The sequence below is a fragment of the Amyelois transitella genome, chromosome 14 (assembly GCF_032362555.1).
Source record: "Amyelois transitella isolate CPQ chromosome 14, ilAmyTran1.1, whole genome shotgun sequence".
In the NCBI taxonomy this organism is placed as follows: domain Eukaryota; kingdom Metazoa; phylum Arthropoda; class Insecta; order Lepidoptera; family Pyralidae; genus Amyelois; species Amyelois transitella.
In genome coordinates this window covers 5,108,912-5,125,592 of record NC_083517.1, presented here as the reverse complement: position 1 = coordinate 5,125,592, position 16,681 = coordinate 5,108,912, and the positions used below count along the sequence as shown (strand labels likewise).

Here is a 16,681-nt window from a genome sequence, read left to right as displayed (position 1 = left end):
AAAAAGTAGGCAGGTATTGTAGCAACCAGCAAGATACTTTTACGTGTGTATGTAGGTAGATATATTAAAAGATATAAAGCCGGTATGAATTTAAAAATAATGAATACTGTAAGCAATTTATGGTTTTGTTATTTTTAATAACTTTCTATTGTGAATAAAAGTATTTAATACAGATAACTGACTGTTTATAGGCACTGAGTGCAAACTAACATATTTGGAATGTACATTATATAGGTCTCTATCTATCTTACTTAATGGGAAATACGACTTTATACTTCTGCACATTCCGATTGGAATAATAATTTTAAACTTTTGTGTCTTCTCAATGATAGAACTACCATAATTCTGGTTCCTGTCACAACGGTACTTGTCTGAACCAAACAAAAACTCAGTAGTCATTATAACTGTGCATTTGAACTACTTATTTGTTTTTCAATTGTGATGATGGTGTGGGTGTCTCAATTTTAATTTATATTCTTTATGGATGTCATACATTTTGGCGTAACTATAAAATGGACAAAAGCTCATAAAATCAATCATATAATGAAGTAATATTTATGGGTAACTCAGAAAATATAGTTAGTAACTATACTTTCTGAAAATATCAGAGTAGCAAACTATTATACCTACTCATTGCTAGAGGTAAAATATTTTGTCTACCAAACACGATCAAACTCCTATATCAAGCTGAAACAAGTTGATAATTGGGTAAAATTATTTCAACTATAATGTAACGAGTATTAAGCCATAATAGGTATATAAAGCGATACCAAATAGGTATCCTATTATCAGATGAGATTATCAGTATATGTGAAGTATAAGCAGGTTGTATTTGTTGCGTTGTTTTGACGAATTGATATGTTGAATGGCTTTTATCATATCATCCATGTAAATTTTGTTATATTGCGAGTTGCGGGTTAGCAATGAGCTGTGTAGACTTGAAGTTCAAGACTTCACCCTCATCATGCCTGATTGCGTCCATTGTTTGCGTGTTAGTTCAATAACAGTGTACAATAGGTCGCTGATTGAACCAATGCGAAATACAATCACCCACTCATAATCAGCACGAGACTCCCCATAATGGTATTCTGTGCAGTGCACACAGATTGTATATTTATCTCCGAGCCAGACACCATACTTCTTTTTTAGTCGAAAATGCTGTTTGTACTTACATAATCACACTATCTACTTGCAACAAAATAACATGTTTAATAATTCGTTTAGAATTGTAGCTATGGTAATCACAAAAATATAAGCTACTGTTGTCTGAAAATGGATACTCATGGCTGTTTCCCGTATTCTCTCTCGTGGTAATTTCCAAAAATCTTTAACGGGTGACTACTCGTACGTCAATATCAGTAAACACTTAGTTTCAGCGAAATTCACGCTTTATTGTTTTATTAATTGCTTTTTCCTTTTATATCGCGCCTTGCTCATAATATTTTTGTGCTTGCCAGACAATTTAAGTTCTTTAAACAATACACAAAAATCTTCCTTGTTACCACCATTAAAACGAGCCGTTAGTCAATTTGCGAACTTCTTATTTAGCATAAGACTAACCACTTACTAATATAATATATGCGGGTATCTACTAGGTACGTCATACCTAAAGAATAGTTACGCTCAAAAAGTTTTTTAAATCTATCTGAATAAATATTGTTGAAGGTGGCGCAGCGGCTGTGCGCTTGTTTGGGGGTTCGAATCTTGAGAAATTAACTTTTTATGTTTATTGACCTGGGCCTTGGATGTTTAATAATAAGTATTTATTATAAAATATGGCACATATGGTTGTGACATGAAATACATCTGTAGCAAAGTTGCTATTTGCTCTTTGTTTATAAAGCTTCTTTTCTTCCTAGTTACCTGAACTTGGCAATATTTTTTTTTTTTAATTAAATAATATAGCCTCATTTGATACTTAAATTACCGCTGACCCACCATATCAATAAAGCACAGTAAGATTCCATATGAGTGCATCAAATCCGATGGCCGTGAAATTAACTATCTACCAATATTCTGATTATTTTTGGACAGAAAATCATCATACCAACTATGAAAACGTAAGAATACGCCAAAATCATGTTACCTTCGCTGCGACGATAATAATGCAATGCTGCGATCGTTACATACCTTACCATCCGCCCTGACTAAGGCTATTAAAATATACATTTAGAATTCTTGTAATGCGCAGCAATACATATGTATTACAAACCAACGACTATATTTTTTCCTGGTAGCCGCGATCCCTTGACGTCAGCCGCAAAGGCTACCTAATGTGTGACTTTGTTTAAATACTTGTCTATTTACCTTTTACGAATACCTATGCACCTTCTACTCGGTTGCTTACAATTAGTAACATATAAAGCATTCAATAATGACATAAGTAGATTTTACATAGATAAATCGCTGAAAACAAAATGCAATTGTAAAGTGTTTGGCTTATTGCCCACAAATCTTTAGATGGGAAACACCAAGCTCAAATAAAAAAAAGGTTTATATACGACAAGATACAATAGGTTAGCTGTTACGTCTTTGATAATGAGAGTGACACAATTAACCAAAGAGCTGGAAATTATCGAATTCTGAAAAAAATATGTTGAGGTAGCAAGTTACTTACTCGTCGCGGAGTTCATCTTTGTCGAAGGACATTATTGTAGAGGCACTTCACTGATAAAAGAACCACGTTGACCGATATTTCGTTGTTAGGTGTACGGATCGATGGGTGGGCAATGAGGGCGCGGGGCGACTGCTCGCTGTCAACAGAGGTACATTTTCCACCCATTACAAGGCACGAGCCTGCGCAGAAGACGCAAGCACAGGGCTCGTTCACACAGGGCCGGAGACCCAGGGCCAGTAAAGAATACTCCTTACAATATATGAAATAACCGGTGCCTAAAAATATCATCGAACAAAATTATTCTCTCTTCGCCTGTCTGCGATCAGCGCCCCCTAATGATTTACCCTAGTGAATTGAAATGAAAAATGAAAGCTATTGTGATAAAAAATTATGAGACAACGATAGATTCCGCTCACGACTTTACTAATCAATTTTAGCTTAAACTTACAGATTGATACACAAGTATCTATAAAGTACCTATTTAAGAACTATACATTTCAAATTTCCATTCAAAAGTTGCATCAGCTTATATGTAGGTATTTTACTAATAGCTTCAGATTTGTATCAAAAATTTAAAAGGTTCATGAGCTAAACAAAACAAGTGTTTAAAAACCCTCCAGATATGGTAACTCCGATGTGATATACCTACATCATCATTCAAATCCGGAGATGTGTGTGAAAGGACAATAAAAGGCTCACTGTCGCATTAATATAACATAGGTACTTATACATGTACGCGTCTATATCCCCCACGGGGTAGACAGCTAACATCCTACCCCAAAGACTAAAAGGCCACGTTCAGCTATATGGCTTAACGATGGAATCGAGATTCAAATCGTGACAGGTCGCTAACCCATCGCTTAAAAGAATCTCAAGTTTTTTAGACCATCCCTTAGCGCCTTTTACAACATAGGTACTTGGGAAAGAGATAGAGTGGTCCTTTTCTTAAGTGCCGTGGAACCATACGGTACTAATACATAATACTAATATTACATACATACGTATAATCACGTCTATACGCATGGTAGTCAGAGCCAACAGCCTTAAAATTTTAAATTGAAATTTAAATAAATTTAACTTGATTTACTTGTTATTTACTTACTTATTTAACTTGACTTGATAACTCTTTTCTATTCTTTTATTTTACAAATATTAATATATTTGTAAAATAAAAGAATAGAAAAGAGGATACCAAACTGAAAGATATCACCTAAATCTTTACATTAACTTAGCAAAAGCCGTTTTACGTTCATTTCGTCTTTCGGCAATACCTCTGTTCAGTCGTGCCAAGTCCCGCGGGAGGCATACTATCTGTTACTACTATATTCGTTAAGGATGGTGATAATAACGTGTTTCAATACGGAACATAAAAAATACAATATGAATTGCTTAAACACTTTATTTGGAGAAATAACATACATGCGGGAAACACAGGGGTCGAGAGACAATTAGGTACTGATTTCATTTTAAAGTAATCATTTTATTAGATACAGTCATAATTTTATTTTCCTTTGAAAACTTTTAAACAAAATACAGCTACTATTAAAAATTATTTATTGTAAATAAATTAAAGGAAATACATCAAAATGTAATATTAGGTTCTTACATATGAAATTGGCGTTTAGTATAGGAGAAACCAAAAGTCGAGTATTTTAAAATAAGTATATTTATTTAATCAAAGTAAGAACCTTTCGGACGGGAATCTATAAAATCTTTGAAGGCGGTTTAGACTTTCCAAATTTCGAAAAAAATGGTAATCTATTGGAGCATGGTCCAGGGAGTAGATACGGTGGATGCCTTAGTCATTCCAATTGAGGCTTCTCTAATTCGGAAGCCGTCTGTCAGCAGTGCAGTAGTACAGTAGCAGTGTCTGGTCTAGCGTTGTTGTGAAGCAGCAGTAGCTTGGAGCGATTGATCGGCCCCGGTTGTTTAGCAGCTAGCTTTTCCATCACAGTTTGCAATTGTTGAATAGCAGTCTGTCGTAATTATCTGACCAGATTTGAGAAAACTGTAATGGACGACACCGGCGCACCGCCAAACGCTCACAATTAACTTTTTTGGGTCAATTTTAGCTTGGGACAGGCAGGGGCTGCAGGCTGGCCAGAGTCCAGCCATTGCTATGAGCGTTTCTGATTATCGAAGAGAATCACTCAACTTTTCATTATAGGTAATGATTTGATAAAAAAAAACCCTTCATTATTGTGCCGGTTAAGTAATGGAATGCAGCAGTCGATACGCGTTTGCCGGTTAGCTTCACTCAATTCGTGAGGTTTCTTTTCCCAAGTTTCTTAATTGTCCCAATTTCCTTCATGGGGATTAAAATAGTTTTATCGCTAACACCAAAGCCTGAAGCTTACTCGGATTGCAATGGTTACTCTTCCACAATAGCCTTAAGTTCTTCATTATCAACTAGGGTCTCCGGCCGTTCTGCAAATGAAATTTCCAGAACGAAAACGTTGGAACCCAAAACGCAATGTGTTTTCTTTTGCGACACGACCACCATACACATTCTTTACACTTCGAGACATTTCCGCAGCACTGGTGCCACGGTGGAACTCGTACTCGTAAATAACGCAATATTTCAAGTTTTCCATTTTGTAAACTGAGTGACGCAAACAGAAAAGTCAGAAGAAAAACAAAACAAATGAATGACGGCTAACGAAACACAAATACATAATTATAGTAGTAAATACCTGTATAAATTTGAATTTGAAATTCCTAACCAAAGCGGAGAAATTTGTGATTAAAGTGGCAAGTACAAGAAAACGCCAATTTTATATGTAGATAAGGACCTAATATTATCATCATGATATTAACTAATACTGTGATTGTATTTTTCATTTAATTTATAGAACCAATTTACAAATAAACAAGATGAAGATAAAAGAAAAGAAAAGAAAGAAAAGAAATCGTTTATTTGTAAAACATGGGTACATAAAATTGATGTTAAATAAAATTTGAAACACCATGTTTTGCCGTTGCAATACAGCATACAAATATAATATAATAATTCATTACATTAATCAAAATTTTAAAAAAGTCAAACTAAAATATATTTTTACACATGTCAATTCTATTAAAATGTATCATTTAAAAAGTCATTAATACAATAGTAACATTTGTCAGCAAGGAATGTATACAATTTTTGTTTAAACTTTTTTAAATCTAACATTTTATAATAATTTGGCAATTTATTATAGATTTTAGCAGCTATTCCAACTACACTTTTGCGAACCTGTGCTAAATTACATTTAATTGTCAAAACATTGTAGAAATATTGTTTTCGCAATCTATTCCGCCTGCTTGTATCTGACAACCTCGGAAACAATTTTGGGTTACTTTTTACAAAAATGGCCATTTCATAGATATATATAGAAGGTAATGTAAGTATTTTTAAGGTTTTAAAGTGTTCAACACAGCTTTCTCTAGTTTTAAGTCCACATATGGCACGTACGCATTTTTTTTGAGCCTTAAATATGACCTCTCTTTCAGTAGTATTTCCCCAGAATATTATACCGTAACGTAATATAGGCGCTACAATACCGTGATAGGCCGTCATTACTGTGTTGCAATTTACAATTTTACGTAAATTGTATAAAGAAAAAGCAGATTTGTTTAATTTCTTGCATAACTCTTCTGAATGAGGTTTCCATGAGAGTTTGTTGTCAATTTGTAATCCTAAAAATTTGGTTTGGTCTACAGTATCTATATCACTATCTTGATAGTGAATATCTATATTTGGTAACTTTTTATTATAAAAATGCATTATATTTGTTTTTGTCAAATTTATTGTTAGATTATTATTCTCAAACCAATTAATTATATTTTTTAATGTCAAATTTATTTCATTTTCATAATTACTTAGAATGTCAGGTTTTATTACTATTGTGCTATCATCTGCAAATAAAATCATAGATTGTTTGGTCACTTTTGGGAGGTCGTTTATATATATGATAAACAGTAATGGACCCAGCACACTTCCCTGAGGCACGCCATGTTTAACTACTCTATTTGTAGATCGATATTTTAATTCATTATTAGTTTTAGGGTCTATGTTTGTTATTTCTGTAAATTGTATTCTGTTAGTAAGATATGATTTTAATAAATTTAAAACATTTCCTCTTATGCCATATGCGTCAAGTTTATTAAGAAGCTTTTCATGATTTACATGATCAAACGCTTTTGTCATGTCAGTAAATAGGGTCGAGATAGGTGCTCTGTCATTTATACTATTTAGTATTTTATTGAGAAAATCATATATTGCCATGTTTATGTTTTTATTTTTTCTAAATCCTTTCTGCTCTTCACATAAAATTTTATACTTTTCCAGGAAGTTATATATATGTTCATGTAGATATTTCTCAATTATCTTGCTAAAAACAGAGGGTAAAGCTAAAGGTCTAAAACATGAGACGTCTTCTTTGTTTCCTTTTTTAAATAAAGGTTTAATTATGTTTATTTTTAATTGATCAGGGTATACACCACTAGATATGCTAAGGTTCATAATATGAGCGAAATGTGGAGCTAGTACATCTGCTACATATTTAACTACTTTTGTAGATATTCCATCATGGCCAACACTATTAGTATTTTTTAAAGATTTAATTATAGTAATGACATCTTGCGTCAATACTGGTGGCATGAAGAGGGTGTTTGGATTGAAGTTAATATTAGCTAAGGTGTTCGTCTTTGGATGTGTCTTTACAATATCAGTGAAGTAGTTATTGAAAGTTTCCGCTATTTCTTTTGGATCAGTTATTTCATTACTATTATCTAATATTTTGGAAATGTGGTCTCTAGATGTTTTTTTAGATCCATTTATAACTTGCCATGTAGCTTTCATTTTATTTTCAGATGATTTAATATAATGAGCATTCTGTGCTCTTTGGGTTAGTTTTATTATTTGCTTATATTTTTTACTGTACTCTTTAAAGTGGTTCTTGTTGCGTTTAGTTGGTGAATGGCGACTTTTCCACAAGAGTGTACGTTGTTTTTTGCTACACAGCTTTATTCCCTTAGATATCCAGTTTATTTTTTTATTAGATTTATTTCTTATAATTTTGTATGGGAAACATAAATCGTATAAAAGGGAAAAATATTCAAAAAAATAATTATATGCTCTATTTGGATCTTCAGTATTATATATTTCAGAAAAGGATAAACTTTGCAAATGTAATTTAAACTTCGTCATATTTTCAATTGATAAAACACGTTGTTTAGTTTTCCAAGAGTCTACAAATTGTTTATTTTTTATTGGAAGTGTTATAATTTGAGCTGTGTGGTCAGAAAGAGCAAGTTCAATAACTTTTGATTTACAACCACGTTTAAAATTATGAGCGAAGTTGTCAATGCAGGTTTTGCTAACAGTTCTAGTTACTTGTCTGAGTTGTAGTTTTAAATTGAAACTTAATAAAAAAATCTCAAATTCAATTGCTAAACTAGTTTTTTTAAGAATATCTATATTAAAATCACCACACAAGATAATGTTTTTAGAAGCTTTTTTACAAACAGAAATCAATATTAGTTCCAGTTTTTCATAAAATAGAGAATAGTTTTTTGAAACTGAGGACCTGTATACACATATAACAACACATTCACGAGAAACTAGTTCAATTCCACAGCATTCTATTACTCCTGGAACAGAGTGTTTAGGTATATCCCCTAATTCACGAAAAGGGATACCAATTCTTGTCAATATACACGCTCCGCCTCTTTTGTTGCTTTTCCTGGAGAAATAAGCCGCCAATCGGTAGTTTGGGAGATCAAGAAGATCTTCCTCTCCGGACAGGATGAAGTGTTCCGTTATACAAATCACGTCTATTGGAGTATTTTCAGTTTGCATTAAATTATCTAAGTGTATTGTAAGTTGATTTGACTTGCTGATTAATCCTGCAATATTCTGATGTAATATGTTTATGTTTTGGTTTTTAATGTCACTAGCATGCTTATAATCGAAAAAACTGCGTTGATGTAGAAGAGTTTCCACTTTCTTGTATGTTTGATGCATTCGTTTGTGTTATTTCAGATAAAGTATCATTCAGAAACATAAATATATTCTTCATGCCCCAATTATTTAGAATACCATGTTTGCTGTCGAACATGTCGAAATCATAAGTTAATGGTAGATTAGAGTCAAGTATATATGCATATTCAAAAGTTTTGACATCCATGTACAACAGATTATTAAAATTTTCAATCCTCCAGTTAAACATATCTGAATGGGTATTACACTTAAATGTTGGGAGGCATATGATTATGTTTGTGTGATTTTGTGTCTGCAGTATTCCTCTAATTCGTTCAACCAGATCAAAGTAGTTCTTCGTAAGTAGAAAGTCATTTGGTCCAACGAATATTACACAAAAGTCATCCATTGTATAGTTTTTTAATTTATCGTCAATACCGTCTAACATCGCTATAATGTCGCATTTTGGTTTTAAATAGTGTAATGTCTCATATTCATTAGACAAAAAATGTTGCATATAATTCAACATTTTATATGTTTTGTTACCACTAATAAGGCACATTTTTTTTCTGCGTGTGTCTTTTGTCTTTGGTTTGCTTGACAGATGTGCTTTTGTTTGTGAAGTATTCGGTTCATTGAGCGATGAATGTACTGTGTTATTATTTCTTTTAACTTTACTATCTTTCTTTTTTGTTTTCGTTGAACTTGACTCGTCAATTTTATTACTATTAGATTTGCTGTTGCTGTCAATTGTACTTTGAAGTTGTTGTTTTAGTTCCTGTACTTGTGTTTTAAGTGTATTATTTTCTTGTGATAAATTGCTTACTATTTTATTAGTTGTTTCTAACTCTGCTGTTAGTTTGTCAATTTTAATTATTAATTCACAAATCTCGTTGTTTTCTTCAACGGAAGTATTTGGTAAGCTACTAGCAGTGCCATCTAGCGTATTATTTGACGAACTACTGTCTTCTGTATTTATTTCCGAAGTTGATTGAGAACGTGGACGTCTCATCGTAACATTTTGAAAAAAATTCATTGTGATTGATAAAATGTGTAGAACAAAACTCGATTTGCCCTCGGCGTGATTTGAACCAGGACCCTCTGTGTTTCAGATCGGCCGCGTTACCAACTGAGCTACAACTATCTGGTCATTTCTGACGAAATATGTGTAGTAATTGTTATTGTGTCCTTTGATAAAGATGTCAGTGTTTATGCGTATCGTGAGGGTAAGTTAGATATTATAGTGATATTTCTGACTCACTGTTTATCCAAGATGATTTCGTTTGTTGATTTCTTTTGTTGATTACCACACAAATCACAATCACTTTATCTTGCTTTATGTATATTTTATAGGATCAATATCTAACAAAACTCATTATGTTGTTTTGGACTAATATTTCGACTTGCTAGATATTATAGTGATATTTCTGACTCACTGTTATCCAAGATGATTTCGTTTGTTGATTTCTTTTGTTGATTACCACACAAATCACAATCACTTTATCTTGCTTAATGTATATTTTATAGGATCAATATCTAACAAAACTCATTATGTTGTTTTGGACTAATATTTCGACTTTAAAGTATTATTTATAAATTTTTAATGATGAGTGACACAGTTTGCGACTAGATCAGTTGCGGGGCGCGGGTAGATCTCACACAATATACACAGGTAATAAACTGTACTAAAAAAACAATAAGAACAATATCTCTAATAGCCGATTTTAATTTTAATCTCTCTCTTACCCTTAAATATTCTTCCAATTTTGAGACTGCATTAAAACCGAATAAAAATACAAAAAAATATTTCACTATGACTATCACTAATCAAACTTTATATTTAAGGAAAATACAAGTTTACTCTGTAATGGCAAGCAAATTAAAAATATGGTATTTTATCAATCAGTTTAAATTATACCAACGTAAAATGTGAATATCCAAGCCATACAGACAAGATCTTCACATGTTTTGGCGTACAATCATTGATTTCAATATGACTTACACGTGCTGTGAAGTGAACAAAATCCATATATCTATTCATTCTAAAGAAATAGTTAACAATAAATACTAAATTCTTTAAAGATATAGATTTTTTATCTGACCATCGATACCTGCCTACAAAAATTTGACTTAGGTATCTTATTTGTTATTCAACCAAAAAGTTGGTATGTCATTTGTACACTTTAGGAAAAGCATTAATGAAGAATATTATATTTTACGTACATCAAGGTACTTTGTTTGGTCGTCAAGTTTATCCACATCATAACTTCAACTCAGGATCGAATGCATACAAATAAAGAAATATATAAGTAAAATAAAACAATAATTGTATCATCCTTTCTTTATAGCAGTTACAATTATTCAATTAAAACATCTGTACCTAAGACTAGCGGAGATATGAACAACATTAGGCGACAAACATTCTCCAGGTCAGTTCTAGTAAATCTCTTTTCTTCAGAGATCTAAAGGTCATTGTTTTTTTTATTGTACAACGCTACTCGTTTAAACATATCATTGTCTATTCTTTTATTTTTATTGAACCTAACTACATTATCATTAAAGACGTTGTTTTTTTATCAATAAGTCTATATACGCTAGATATATGTAGGATTTCATTATAGTACTTATAGCATAGTCTGTCTGAAACATGCCTTTAGACCTCTCACATATTTTTCTAATAATAAACCGCTAAAATTGGAAGTAAGCTAGATAAGAATCCATGTTCAAAAAATTATACTATTGACTAGTAGATTTAATGTAAAACTTACATAAACATAATCTAAAAATATGATAAAAAAATATTAACTGATTAGTTCCTTGATGAAGTCATTAAACAAAATCCTACTATATTCTTCAAAATATAAGTGAATTAAAATTTGAATCAAAATTTAATTATGGAGAAAAATTGTCGTAAAATCATTTGACCCTAAATATTTATTTTTAGATAAGTAAATATTACATTTGATAGACATGACGAAAATTAAGCAATTATAACATGTGCTTGTTTTAATGACTTTTCGATGTCTGACACTCTGCATTGATGAATTCTATTTATATAGACCTTTACTATAAGTTCAAACACACAAAATATTATTTACACATTTATTTTTTATTACATAATTTACATAAATGCATAATTATTTGGCTTGTTTTAATTCTAATTTTAAAAGTCCATTATTTTATACTGAGAAGAAGACACTAGCGATTTGAGAAATTATTTTATCTTCACAATCATTCAGCTTGCCATAATTATTCACACCTGCAGTGAGTAGGAAAAGTTGCAAGCCAGCAGATTCTTCGAATTCAATCAAACATATACCTACCTCAAAGAAATATAAACCAACCAAACTTATAAAATAATTTAACTACAAAATCCACTATTTCCTATAGTAGTAGGTAATTCAAAGGCAGTCATGTCTACCTAATTTATTTACTTAAAATAATTTCAGACTAATTCAGGGGAAAAAACTAATTAATTTTATGTATAAATGACTGATCAGAATAGTAACCAATCGTCATATGGGACTTGAGAAAGGCCTTTGCACTACGCTGCCCTACACGTTACATGTACAACTTTCATAACAACAATTCTCGGGGTAAAAAAGGTATTTTAACAAAAGATCTCGTAGCGATGATGGCAAGATCTTAGGCCTTTTTTTGAAAACCAGTCGATAATAATGAGCAACTAATAGACTTTTTTATTACGTATTTAATAAAGGTAGTTTTTCCTGGGGAAAATAGCGTGAGGTTCCTTATAATTTGGGTCAGGTTGGTTGCGGTACCGTCGGGCGAGCCACACAGCAAATAACTGAAATGTTACCAAAAGTTCATCATTAAATACAAATGTTTTCACCAAAATGCCCTACTGATTCAGGTAATAAAAAATAAACCTATTATAACTCCTATAACTTGCGATTTGACTGCCATTTGGGGCTAATACATAAGCTAGTACTAAGATTGATTTAGCAGAGGCATAGAATGTCAAAAACCTAATAAATAAAAGTTTGACCTGACCTACTTACTATGACTAAGTTTAGAAAGTTGAAATTTGACAAAATTGTAGTTTATAGTTTTATGACGTCAACAAAATTTTTATAAAACGAGTCGAGTCGAGTTCGATTCGGATAGTCTATAATGACTAATGTAGCATATTACTTATACATTATTAACAAATAACTTTAACTTAAGACAGAATAAGTTGCAAAAACATAGGATGCCATTCCTGTAAAATCATGCAAGATAAAGTGCATGCTAAAACAAAGAATATAATAGAAGAAGTAAGCAGAACAACGATCACAGCTGAAAAATCGTGAAAACTACCATCCTCATATTGAAAAGAAATGATTTCCAAGATCCACAATAAACAATATACAATAACATATTTTGGTATAGACATCACAACAACTGGTGTTTATAAACAAAACACAGTGCTTTAATTGTTAATATTTTATATTTTAAATGTATCAATTTATTAATTCAAAATGTTCCGCAAATAAACTCAAGAGTAGTTTTTTTTACTAAAATTACGGGTTTTTAGTATACAGTGGCCCACATAGACATTTATACCTGGATACGAAACATGTCTTTAATACAATATTTTTCTATGGGATCCACCATCAATTCACAGGAGGATTTTATTGAGGTTTACTTGTTATTTTACAGGACATATCGCGAACAATAATCGTTTGTTTAAAGACTAGTTTGTCCAAAATATTATCATGCAATGCTAATGATAAAAAAATAAGTATGTTTATCAAAAATAAACGTGCATTTTCATTGCTTTTTAAGGCTCTGTGGTAAGTATGCGTGAAATACATGCGCGCGGGACGTCGATAAACAAAACTGTGATAGCAGAAATTACATTATATCTACATGTAAAAAATATTTGAAATTTGAAAAATTGGCTAAATATTTGAAAAAGCTGAGTGCTTGGCAAAAATATTAACAAAAAATATTATAAGAAATAAACTCAAGGTTTAATTTAAATCAATTGTTCGTTTATTATTTTATAGGGAACTGATTTTTTTTTTCTTTAAATAGTATATCTTCGACGCCCCGCATTTCGAACGAAGCTCAAGCAGACAATAAACGCGGTACACCAATCCACCTTAGGTGTTAAAATGCTGAATCCAATCGTCAGTTAATTCACAGAAATGCACTGGGGTTAGCTCGCGGATCCTTTTGGTTACGATATCTTACAGTCAACCACACACCCAGAAACTGCAAAGTAATCGGCCATGAGTTAGTCACAAATGATACACGAAAGTTATTTAGATAAAGTCCAACTGTCGCATCGAAATGACGTGCGTCGACACAAAAAAATATATTAGATATTATATTTTCATTTCAATAAATTATTGCAAATGTTAAATAGCTTGTGTAATTTAAACCGCTTTTTACTGATAATGTACAAAATCATATTAAACCTGATCAAAAAAATAATTGTTCTTTTAGAAAACATACTTACAACGCTTATTCATTCACCACTGCAGAAGGTTGAAATTTTTATTTTAATAATTTTTTACCTAATCAATACAGTGAAAAGTAATGCTTATAAAATAAGGAAGGAATGTCGTTCTAACAAATAAAGGTAAACAGTATTTGTGAAATCATTGCCATAATTAAATTTACCTTATCTTTATTTAAAAGTATGCATGGTGGGATATCTGACCATGTAATAGGAGACTCTAATAAAAAAAAATGTTTTTCACACCCCCATTGTACTTACCTCAGTAAAGCTGAAAAACAGGCCGATTCCACCGCACAACTTGAATGCATAATCTATAGTTTCCTTGAGCCTCTCCATGCAGGGCGCGCACTGACAATTTGTTGTAACTGGCAAGTCTTTGCAACATAATTCCTAAAACAATGTGATACATACTAAAAATAACAACTAAAATCAATTAGTTATAGGCATATAAGTTTTTGTATTCAAGGCATCATTCAACTCAAAAAAACAAATTGTGTTTTTGTTCAAAGTTAGAATTAAAAAACTTTATTTGCAAAATTTGCAATCAAAACAACATTTCGTAAACTATGTACGTGCAATAGATATCATTGGTCTTGTTTAATTTCTGATAAATGGTTATTATTGTTACTCCACATTTTTTCTAGATAAACATTACATAAGAAGTTTGGATACTTATCTTTTTTTATTATTTCAGTTAAAGTATTCATTACTTCAAACAATGGAAAATGCCATTTAGTTAGAAGAAACACTTGTATTTATGAGAAACTAGCTTTGACAATAAAAACAAAGTGTTTGATAACTATGTATGACTTCTTTACTCCAAGCATATCAGTCAGACAACAGGTTATACTGAATTGATTGTGATAAAGGTCAGCAGATGAAAGAAAAAAAAGGAACTTACATCAACATCATGACAAAATGGGTAATCCATTGCAGTGGTATTTGTTGTGCGCCCCTGAAAACTACAGCATTCGAAGCGCTTTTGAACTTGTTGTCTTACATCCATATTGACTTGATGCCAACCCTTAAAAAATACAAACAGATATAAGAAAAATCATTCTGTCCTATCATAGCCTATTCATAAATGCATCAGAGTAAGTTTCATTGATGTGAAAAGTTTAGACAAGTCATAGTTCACATTATATGCACATCCTCTTTTCATCCCCATACTAAAATTAATCTTTGTTGGTAAACAAACATCATATACCTACCACCTATGGTTACTAGACAATATAATCACCTAAATGTGAGTAAAATGAATACCTGTTGTGCTAACATCTCCTGCTGCTCAGAGTTGACAGCAAGGCATGCACATGCCACTGAAAACTGCACCAGGAACAACATGAACAAAATCACCATATACTGCAAGGGCAGTCAAAGAAATTATGTAAAATTTTTCTTGTCACAAATTTTGTCAGGAATTTTTCTTTTTACAATAAGAAGAATATGATCTTAAAATGTTTGAATTCATACGACCACATAAAAAATGGATTGCAAATTCATAAATCATTAGCTTGAAAACTACTTGTCCATTTGCTTTTAACAATGATAATGATTCATTTCCCTTAGAGATTTTTAATAAATTGAATCATAATATATATAAAAATCACACTCTTTCAATGAAACAAAGCATGTTTAAAAGGATACGAAAAACAGCATGACTTGATGATGTTTAACAGCACCAGCAAGGCCCAACAACGATATCAGAATAAGAAACACTCCACAAGCAAGAATGCCTCCCACTATGGGCAAGTTACCCACAAGTGAGGATGCCTGTCCATACGCTGCTACTGTTATCAAGATAGATGCCACTGCCTACAACAAAGAAACATAAAGAAGACTTTAAGGCAAATAGACACTTACAGTTACTTAATAATATAATACAACTGAGGCTTTGTTCTACCCGCAAGAAATATTTGTTATTCATGTTAAATAACAGTTGACAAATACACTTACCACATAGAGAACATTTAACGCAATAAGAGCGTTTTTAGAACAAGTAAATCCTCCACACATGTTGATAATGAACTAAACAAACTTGGAAGATAAATAAATTTGTTTTTACTTTCAATTTGGGACCGATAAACACAAAAGTTTCACAAAAATCGGAAGTGTACAAGGTCCCAGTTGGAAATGCACCAAATATAATGGAATCGCAAGGACACTGTGCCGATCAAAGAAAAATGATTATACCGAAATTACACATAACAGCATAACACTTATATTTTGTCTGCAAATCTAAGATATTATTTAAATTTAATCGATTTTCTCAGCAATTTCTATATCAACCACCCAACCCAACATCTGCCAAATTCAATTGCGGTTTTTAGAGATGTGTATAAGTAACTCATGAGTGATTTATTAAAAATTAATATATCCGTGAATGAATGTGAGAGGAATGAATTGTGGTCAGCACTTTCTATGCATGGGGTGAGCAGTCTCTTAATACGAGCGCTGAAATCTTTATATGAGGATTCGAGTGCTTGTGACAGGATAAACGGAGCGCACACTGAGTGGTTTAAGATTGAGAAAGGCGTCAGGCAAGGATGTGTTTCGTCACCGTGGCTGTTCAACCTATTTATGGATAGTTGTTTGACAGATTTGAAAGAGTCTGAAAGTGGATTAAAGATGA

The 16,681-nt window shown here is 31.9% G+C and overlaps 1 protein-coding gene across 2 annotated transcripts; it reads right to left on the bottom strand.

The window, feature by feature from the left end:
* Positions 1–11,696: 11,696 nt before the first annotated feature.
* Positions 11,697–16,445, bottom strand: LOC106140468 (tetraspanin-13). 2 transcript variants are annotated; one of them, XM_060947675.1, is made up of 7 exons: positions 16,006–16,445; positions 15,697–15,864; positions 15,313–15,411; positions 14,951–15,073; positions 14,308–14,439; positions 13,687–13,799; positions 11,697–12,387 (listed from the first exon to the last, which is right to left on the bottom strand). In XM_060947675.1, exons 1-6 carry the CDS (start codon positions 16,063–16,065, stop codon positions 13,725–13,727), a joined length of 657 nt encoding a protein of 218 aa, XP_060803658.1. In that variant the 5' UTR covers positions 16,066–16,445; the 3' UTR covers positions 11,697–12,387; positions 13,687–13,724. The 2 variants fall into 2 exon arrangements, with proteins under 2 accessions (XP_060803658.1, XP_060803657.1); XM_060947674.1 differs by lacking the exon at positions 13,687–13,799 and having other exon boundaries at positions 16,006–16,442.
* Between the last annotated feature and the right edge of the window lie 236 nt (positions 16,446–16,681).

Excerpts from the sequence above, each read along its gene's own strand:
- LOC106140468 (XM_060947674.1), bottom strand. The coding sequence starts at position 16,065 with ATGTGTGGAGGATTTACTTGTTCTAAAAACGCTCTTATTGCGTTAAAT. Across the intron at positions 15,412-15,696 it reads ATCAAGTCATGCTGTTTTTC|TATATGGTGATTTTGTTCAT; the intron begins GTATCCTTTTAA and ends CTGCCCTTGCAG. Across the intron at positions 12,388-14,307 it reads TGTTTTTCAGCTTTACTGAG|TTATTTGCTGTGTGGCTCGC; the intron begins GTAAGTACAATG and ends GTAACATTTCAG.